Below are 9,066 nucleotides of genomic sequence, written 5' to 3'. Positions count from 1 at the left end.
TAGGCGGGACTTTGAGCCTCTGCCTTGGCGCGGGGGAACCCGTGGGGGCACCTTGTCCTTATATGGGCTTATGACGTCACGGGGACGCTAGAGGACTCGCCTGGCCCCACCCCCGCTCGGCACCTGCGGGCCCCGCCCACTGCAGCGGCGCGCGCCGGCCCCGCCTCCTCGCGCGGTGACGGGAGGGGGCGGCAGTCAGGGGGCGCGGCCAGGGGGCGGGGCTCGCGTGGTGACGTCAAGGGGCGGGGCGGGGCCGGTGGTGCAGGTGGAGGCAGCGCGGAGCGGAGTGGCGGCCCCGGTGAGCGGGGGCAGGTGAAGTTCCTCGTGTGTCAGGCCTGTTGTGGGGCGAGAGGGCTTTTGAGGGGAGGGTGAGGGCTGTAGGGGTTGAGCAGGTTGCGGGAGTGCTGTGGGGGGTATAGGGGTCAGGCAGGTTCTGGAAGATTTGGGGCTCCCTAGAGGGATCCATAGTGAGTCGGTCTGGTCATGGGCTGCCGAGTTGTAGGAAGAGTTGTGGTGCTATGGGGGCACATGGGGGCTCAGGCTGGTTATAGAGTGGAGGGGTTGCCAGGGGACATGGGGTGCTGTGAAGCAGGGAGTTTCCGGTACGGTCAGGCTGGATGTGGAGTGATCTGGAATTGTGGGAACCAGGGGCACCCGTAGAGGTCAAGGTGGATGTAAGGTGGTTTAGGGTGCTCAAGGGTTTGGAGGGGAGGGGGGGGGGGGGATGTCAGTCTAGGTATGGAAGACCCATTCTGACTGAGGTGTAAAGCAGGGGGTTATGGAGAAACGGGGGATGTTCAGGGACTGGGGAACACTAGGGAAGCACCTGCAGCGCTTTCAGGAAGCCTATAGGGCAGAAGGGAAGTGAGGTGCTCTGGAGTGGGGAGATTCCTAGTAGGGTCAGGCTGGGTATGGGGGGAATGGGGTGCACTAGAGCTGTCCTAGAGACTCTGAGTTGGGGCTGCAGGGGAGGATGTGGCGTGGAGGGCCACCCACAGTAGGTTCATGCTCAGGAGGTGTATGGGGCCTTGCCTCACGGGGAGTGGCCAGCCCTGGGACTCGGATGTTTCCCCCCCATACTGTTGTTTTCTCTGATGCAGTGGAGTGGAAAAGGCAGGTGCAGCCTCGGGAAGTGGGGTCCCCCCTGCACCTCACAGTCACGGCAGCAGCGCTGGTGTCCGTTCCTGGGAGGTGGCAGCTCCCGCTTTGGCATTTGGGTCCAGCTCTGGTTCTTGGAGCATTCGGTGTTGCTGGGGCTGTACCATAGATGCAGCAGCTCAGCCTGGGGCTTCGGGGCGGCCGCGATCTCTTCCCAAGACACCGTCTGTGCCCGCCGGTTCGGTTCCCAAAGACAGCGGCAGTGGCCGAGCTGCGGGGCGGCGGGGGCTGCTCCTGCCGTCGATCCCTGTCCCGGCGCCGCGCTGAAATCTCCCATCGACTTCCTCACACCCGTGGGGGGGGGGTCGATGTCTTCACGTCCCACCTCGACGGGAACACTTTACGCAACCCCAGGCGTGTGCGGCGTGCCCAGCGGTTCCTGCAATCTCGTACTCTCCTGAATTTCGCCCTCCTGCAGTCGTGGTGGGACGAGAGGCTGGTGAACCTGCTCTGGTGAACCTGTTCGATAGTCCGTGTCGTTGGCTGTGCCGGTGGCGGGTCCGAGCTGCTGGTGGGATGGCAGGGGACAGTGGGGGACAGTCACTATCTTTAGAGCTGTGTTGCAATGGAGGGGTGTGCCTTGGCTCGGCGCTGCCGGCAGCCGCCTCCTCGCCCGAGGATTGACTTACGCCGAGGCTCCCGCATGAGGAAAGTCAACACTTGGTCTGCGGTTTGTGTGAGCAGGAGGGGCTGTGATGGGGCTGTGAGGCTGAGCCAAGGGTCGGACAGTATGGGGGCTGGTGTCAGTCACACATGCCCTGCGTGAGGTCAGGCTGTGTGAGGTGTGCAGGGCTGAGGTTTGGGGTGCACTGTCGACCCTCGGCATATCACACATGCTCTGCCACTGCCAGTCAATGGGAACAGCTGACCTGGAGCAAACAGCCAGCATGCAAATGTTGATGGTCCAAGGAATCTCTGCTGCCTCCTGGGAGAGAAGTTGCCCTGGAGCACAGGAATAAGTTGGGTTCTTGCAAGGTGCATCCCAGAATGTTCCCATCCCTGTGCTCCCTTCCTGATGAGGCTTAGTGGAAGCACAGATGAACCTGTAGGAGAGAGCCAGAGTCAGGTCTCTTTTCAGTCCTGTTTCTGCCAGAGTAACCTGGTTAGTTCATGGGAGTAACTTGCACCAGAGTTGACACTGAGGCTCCATGTTCGGCTTAATCCTTCCTCTAAGCCATTGCCATGCTCATGGCCACTGTGCCTGTGGTGGTGCAGCTGCATGGTATGCCTGTCTCTGAGAGAAGGCAGCTGAAACTTGTGGAACAATTTGCCTCCCCCCACGAGTATAGTTTCTCTCCCAGTTCTGGGGCCTGTGAAGACGTGGGTCTCCTCTATCTCATGATGCTGGCAGTCCCTCAGTTTCTCTGACAAAGTGGGGCATATGCTGCTTCTGCCTGTGGCGATGATAACAATGAATCAGCAGAAGCAAAAAGTTGATCTGTGCATCAGACTGCTTCCCATGGTTGTTCTCAACATGTTCTGTGGATGTGGGCCACTCCTGTCCCTTCATTTCGCTTTTCCTTGTGCATAGGAGCAACTTGAGGCATTTCCAAGAGGGCTTGAAGCCTGGTGAGGAGAGAAAGTGCCTTCTCATCTGCAGCGGTGCTGCTGGGATGAGGCTCCCTCTTCCTGACGCGCAGCCTGGCAGTTGCTGGAATTGCCTGCAGCCGCATCGCTCCGCACCGCAGGTCCCCCCCCGCAACCCCGGCTGGCATGGTCCTTTCTGAGCCAATGGCAGGGAAAGGATTTCTCAGAGAAAAGGCAAAACATGAGATGTTTTCCAAGGAGGGCATTTTGGACTTAGGTCACTGATTTAATATATAGCAAGGTTTTTCTGAGTTCCCTCCCCACCTATTTCCCAGAGAGGAAGGCAGGTTGCAGGTGGTCCCTGTCCCAGAGGGCAGGAATTGTCCCGTCTCTGCTAAGCAGTGTTTCACCTTTGTGTTCACAGCTGCAGGAAGAGGCTTGAGGCTGTGGTGGCTGGAAGTTTAGGGTCATAATTGGCTCTTGGCCACGTTGGATGCTGTGGTTGGATGTGTGATTTGGGAAGGGGGAGGACTTGCCCATCGTTAGCCTGGAGGTGTCTCTCACTGAGCTGCCCAGGAAGGAGGGGGATGTCTTGGTTGTTCTTTTTATGAGTTTTGCTTCATGCAGTGATTTGTGAGCTCTGGGTGGGATTCCCCAGGGGGAGCTGCAGTTGGCTGTCCCTATTTAGCCTGGGACCAGCACCCGGAGGATGAGCAGTCTCACACAGCAGTAATCGCAATGAGGCCATGACGGTTCAGGTCCCTCATACCATGATATTGGGACTTTGTCATGCCATCCCCTTCTGGGCTGGTGGGAACAGCCAGGGTGGGCTGGCTGGGGCTCTGGGGTCTGGCCAAAGCAGCCACCACAGCTGCCCATCTCTCCCCACTAGAGGCTGCTGATGACCAGAGCACTTTCCATCCCTGCTCTGAGAAAGCAGTGGGATCTGGAATTTGCAGGGCTGAGCATTCCAGCTTGAGCTTTTCCTGCTCATTCACCCTGGAGACAACAGTGTGCTTTCCTTGGCAATGGCTGGGTTCAGGGGGCACATCTGCTCCCCTGCCAGCCTCACAATAGATCTCCCTACTTCATTAAGTCTTAATTAGGTAAATGCACCGGGACCATGTGCGAGGCCATTGCCAAGGGACATGGATCATTCATGGAGCTGTGTACCCGCGATGCCGGCTACCATCCTGCCTGCCTCAGGGGTTTTTCCAGCTGGGTGCTGAATGTGGAATGAGTTCAGGCTCTTGTATTGTTTCCCCAGAGGATGGCTCAATTGGCAGAAAAAAAACAAGGATTAGTTAAGCTATGGAAAGGATCCTTCACCTCTGGGCACAGCCATGGTAAAGCCACCCTGTAGATAAAAAGGAGACTCTTAGTCCAGGCCACCAAACACCTGGGCAGGATGGGTTGGAAAACCAAGACCCTGGAAAGATGGTAAATCATGGTTAAAACAATGAGGTGTAAAGTGAAAGGCAGTGGCTGCTGCTCTGGAAGTGCCTGAGAAGGAATCTGTGGAGTTGCACAAGCCCCACTGTCCTTGTTGGTGCAGGCAGTGCTGGGTGGGCAGTGTGGTGCCAGCTGGCTCTGGCACAGGGCACGGCTTTCCTGACAATGGCAGAGCAGCACTTTACATAATCTGTGACTTGCCAAGCAAGCTTGAAGGTCTGGAAAATCCTCTTGCAATTGTTCATGCTCAAAGTTCGCTAAATTTCCTGGTTTGATCTGCAGGGCTGGATTTTGTTTTGGGACAACAGTGGGGGGAAATGCTATTTGCACAGAGGGAAGAAAAGGGTATTTGTGGTGTTTCATCCATTCTCTGTAGATGAAACTATTTTTGTGGTTTACAAGAGGTTCTGAGCAGCTGCTCACAGCTTTGTCGGGCTGCAGGACTCACTGTCTATCCAATTAGTATGGTTTGTGTCTAGTCCCTTCCTGATGCCCCCCTGAGAAAAGCCTGGACCACCAGATGAGGATGGGGCACCGTGGGTAGGGTTCACACAACCACCATCTGGGCTCCCAGCTTGGAGCCTGTGTCAGGACACAAATGCCGTGTCAGAACAGCTTTTTACTGTCTCAACCCCCTTAAGTCAGACCCCGAGGCTCTGGGAAGGCTCCAAAACTGCCACTCGTTGGCAGATTTTAGCAGAAGGGGCTTGATGGGAGCTTGAGGTGGATTGTTGTGCTATGTCAACCCTGGTGACTTCCTGGTGATTTAGAGTAGCTGGGAACTCCTCTAGGAGGATGCTGAGCCGGTGGGAGCCACCCCAGGCCCATCCTGGCCAGTGTAAGGCTGCAGGCTTGACCTGGATGTATTTCCTGGCCCCTGAGAAGTGTTTTGGGGCATGGAGCCTGCCCTTGCTCTTCCATTTGCTCATCCCAAAGCCCTTTGCCAACATAAAGCCCCCGTGTGCTATTCAATTAAGTGAAGAAATCCTGTTAAAATGTTTGTGGATAAATGACTAAGAAACCTGACTTTTCCTTCCATTCCTGGGAAAGGCAGGTTTTGTAACAAGGAATGAGGTGAAGTTCTTGCTGGTCCACTTACTGTGAGGCAAATTTTTGAGCCCTGGAAAACAGCAGATGAGGAGGAACCTCAGCCTAACAGCATGAATATATCCTCTTGTTAGAAGTGGCTTTGAGTGCCTTTTATGTAGGTAATTACATCTGGCCACAGTTGACCAGAGCTGGATTTAAAGAGGGGAACATAAGGCTTGGCACATGCTGGGAGCCTTTGGAGTTGACTGCAGTGGTATTACAGCAATCTGGTAGGTGTTGCTAACAAGGCAGTGCAGGGCAGCTGTGGCAAAGCTCTGAGCCTTAAGGCCTGGAAAACTTGGTGTTGGCACTGACTTCAGCTTTGTGGGGAGGAGTGAGGTGGACTGATGCCTCAAAGCATCACCAGGGTGTTAAGGCAGCTGTGTATCATGCTGTATGTGACCTTTGTGACCTGATCCCTCTGATTGCTGTGGTGGTTTAGGTGCTCACCGGGTAGTACCAGTCATCCAAGGGCTTATATTTCTATATCCACTCTCCAAATACCCTTGGAGATGGATAAGCTGCTTGTAGGCACTTCAGAACTTGAGGGGAGCGCTTTGTCTGTGCTGAGGGTATGTAACAGGACAGCACGAGTTGCCTCCCTGCCCCCAGGTGAACTCAAACATTGAGTGTGGGAACAAGGGAGGGCAGATGTTAGCCCAGCACAGAGCCACGTTGAGCTATAACGTGACTTTGTGCTTCTGTGTTGAAGTTGTGCTGGAGGTGCTGTGTCTGATGTGGAGGTGAACCCCTCCCGTACGGCCGGGATTGGCCTCAACCAACCCATGGCTGCTCAGAGGCTCACAGGCTGGCAGATGGGGTTAACACTGCTTGAGAATTTCCTTGGGTGCAGAGTGGAGGCTTTTAATAGCAAATGCAGTCATCTGCATCATGACATGGCCTGAAATTTGGCCCTAAGGATCCACTGGCAGCTGGGCACTGGCTGAGCAAGATGTCCATGCTGGTTGGATTTTTTTTTAAATGTTAAAGTGAAATGGTTTTGAGTAAAAATTAAATAAGACTTAAACCTGTTGCTGGTGGGTTTGAGGTGCAGCACCTCCCTGGAAGGGGTAGCCTGGAGAAACCCTGCCTTTCTTGGGAAGTTTATGTGGCCCCATCCCAGTGTGCTGTGCTGACAGATCCCATGCCTCAGCTGGGTGCCAAGACTTCAGCCTTCTAGGAAAGGCAGCAGGAACTGGTATGGGTTTTCTTCTGCCAACCTGTGGGCACCTGGTGCTGTGTGAGCAGCGTCCAGAGTTGCAGATGGGTTCACATTGTGGCTGCAGCGCTGCTTGCTCCGTCCGAGCTGCCTTTGACTGGGAACATACAAGATACACAAGTGCAGAATTGATCTCTGCTGCTGACCAGGGTTGTTTCTGGTGCTGCTGTCTTTTCTTCTGCTGTAGCATGAGGTGAATGTGATTTCAGCAGCTGCCTGGCTCTGGCAGTTTGCATCCTGCCTTCCCTACAAACTGTCTTCATTCTGCTCAGCTTTCTGACCCCTGTCCTAGTCAATACAAGGCTGTTATTGGAGCTCAGCAAGCCATGATGATCACATCCAAGTGCTGGACCTCAAACCACCTGGCAGTGCTGGGCTGGATGAAGAAGCTCATTTGCATAGTGTGGTTAATTCTCTGTATGCTTTAATCTCTGTGACCATCTGTGTTCTTTCCCAGGCTAGGGAGACGGGAGCTCTTCAGATTTTCCCAGGAGGTGAACACAGAGAGGACTGCTTATTCTGTGTATGCTGAAAACTGCCCAGGGTCAGGGCAGGACATCCTCATTAGCTCTGGGAGCAGTTGTTCTGCACCTTTGGGCAAGGAGGCATTGATGTGTCAACTCTATCCTGAAGGCATATCCCGAGGAGATGCAGGGAGGAGATAGGGGCAAAGGCTAAAACTGTGACTGTGAATGCTGTCCAGCCTTCAGTCCCAAACATGGAGGGTCTGTAACCAGTTTAGCTGGCACCCTAGAGGGCTGAGGTTCCAGGGAAGGCTGTGTTTGTCTGAGGAGAGATAGTACACTAAAGCATCTTCTGGCCATCCAAAAAACCCTGCCAGGTTTTGGCAGCCTCTGGGGTGTACCCCACCAGCAGCTACTGCTGTGTCCTGGTGAGCTGCTTGATTTGAGCCTTAAAAGCTGCTTTGGAGACTGGGGCACACACAGTACCAAAATAAGAGGACCAGTGCCTATATGGAGCTGAACTAGCATCTCCAGACCTGTGCAGGCTGCTGCTGGCAGAGTTTTTTCTGCAAGCAACACCTGAATTCTTCCTCATTTTGTTTTCTCACATTTGGAGCCTGCTTCTGCAGACCATTTGCAGCCCAGCTGGGATCCTGCTCACCATGGGCAGAGGTGACACTGGCTGCAGGTGCTTTTGAGGAATGCCTGTCCCGGGCGGCAGCATGGCCATGCTGAGGCTGCTGCTGGCATGCAAACCCAGAGGGAACAATTCCTGCCCTGTAATTAAGCTTTTCTGCTTCTGTTGACAACACTAATGAGCTGTCTCATGGATGTGCTCCTCACAGTTGCTCTGGATCCTCTGTGTGGCTCTGAAATTGGAGGTGACTTTCCAAGAGAGCCACCTGCAAAGGGCAAGATCTCCATTCCTGTCATGTTGGGGTGAGGTATGTGGGCTGGGAATCTTTGACTGTGAAGGCTTTTCCCTGATGACACCCTGTGTGCTGTAAATTCTTCTGACAAGGAACACTAGCTAGCTTCTTGGTGAGGAGAGCCCTTCCTGCTGTTCATGCTTGCAAAGCTGGAGAAGATAGAGGTGTTTTCCCAGCCTTCAGCTGAAGGACTGAGTCTGCCTCTTGAAAGGAGAGCTGCTCTCTACCTGCATCCAGGCTGGATAATAACACTTAAAAAATAAATGGTGCTTCAGCTGGTCTCCTGGTTCACTAGTTTGGGTTTTCAGTCTTGATGGAGATGATGGCACCAGGACTGTGCGTGCATGATGCATGTTGGCATCATGGTGTATCCCAAAGGATGGCTATAGGCTTGTGCCCATATTTCTACCTGGTCTAGTGGAAGGTGTCCCTGCGTGTGGCAGTGGGTTGGAATGAGATGAACTTCAAGGTCTCTTCCAACACAAAGCATTCCATGATTCTGTGATTCTTTGGCATGGCAAGGTGACTGTTGAGTCCAATGTGTGCCACGAGTGCTCGACTGTGTGCTCGACTGTGTGCTTATGTGAGGCAAGTCCCTGTACCCTCAGTGGGGCTGTTGCATGGGCTGAGGATCTGACTGAATTTCAGGCCCTGCTGTGTGCCCACTGGAGCCCACAGCCAGCCTTGCTGCGGGTTGCTCACTTGAATCTCTTCATTTAGTTAATGATCCTTTTGTTGAGAGGATTAGGGTTTAGAGGCCTCTGGCCGAGTGTTAATTAAATTAAGGCTCTGGTGTTTTGTGGAATTTTTAAAGCCCACTAGAGGGCTCAGCTGGAGCCCTGTGGAGCCCGGACCGGTGGCGCTGGGCTGTGTCTGTGTCCAGCCCTCCAGAAGTTTGCAGGAGAAATTTTGTAAGTCTAGAGGAGCTGAACAGGCGCAGAATTTGCATGGAGCCCGCTGCTCCTGCAGCCTGGCTGTGCCCAGAGCTCGGCAGAGGCCGGCCCGTGCTGATGGGAGGCTGGCAGGCTTGGGGTGCCTGCGTCACTGCTCACTGCATAATCAGCATTAGGCAATGCCAAGCTGATGTTTCTGTTTTTTTGGTTTTTTTTTTCCCTTCCCCACTTGGTGTTTACATTTCTAAGAAGTGGCTGACCGTGAACATCCGGTTCCACCTTCACTTCTGGAAGAGGCAGATACTGAAGTTGTGCTCCGTTGCCTTGCTCATGTG

At 54.1% G+C, this 9,066-nt stretch overlaps 1 protein-coding gene across 24 annotated transcripts in view; it reads left to right on the top strand.

Moving 5' to 3' along the window:
- The first annotated feature begins 219 nt into the window (after positions 1-219).
- The window catches only part of EPB41 (erythrocyte membrane protein band 4.1), a 94,030-nt gene continuing 85,183 nt past the window's right edge, over positions 220-9,066 (top strand). For 11 of the 24 annotated variants that reach the window (XM_085559930.1, XM_085559929.1, XM_085559928.1 and 8 more), the window contains exon 1: positions 714-9,063. In XM_085559930.1, coding sequence (XP_085416056.1) covers positions 8,786-9,063 — 278 coding nt within the window. In that variant the 5' untranslated portion in view covers positions 714-8,785. Of the gene's footprint in view, positions 313-711; positions 9,064-9,066 lie in introns of those variants that run through there. The other 13 variants (XM_085559932.1, XM_085559916.1, XM_085559924.1 and 10 more) reach the window with 5 other exon arrangements.

This window comes from Lonchura striata, chromosome 23, assembly GCF_050655825.1.
Source record: "Lonchura striata isolate lonStrDom1 chromosome 23, ASM5065582v1, whole genome shotgun sequence".
Lineage (NCBI taxonomy): Eukaryota > Metazoa > Chordata > Aves > Passeriformes > Estrildidae > Lonchura > Lonchura striata.
This window is presented reverse-complemented; position numbering and strand designations above follow the sequence as displayed.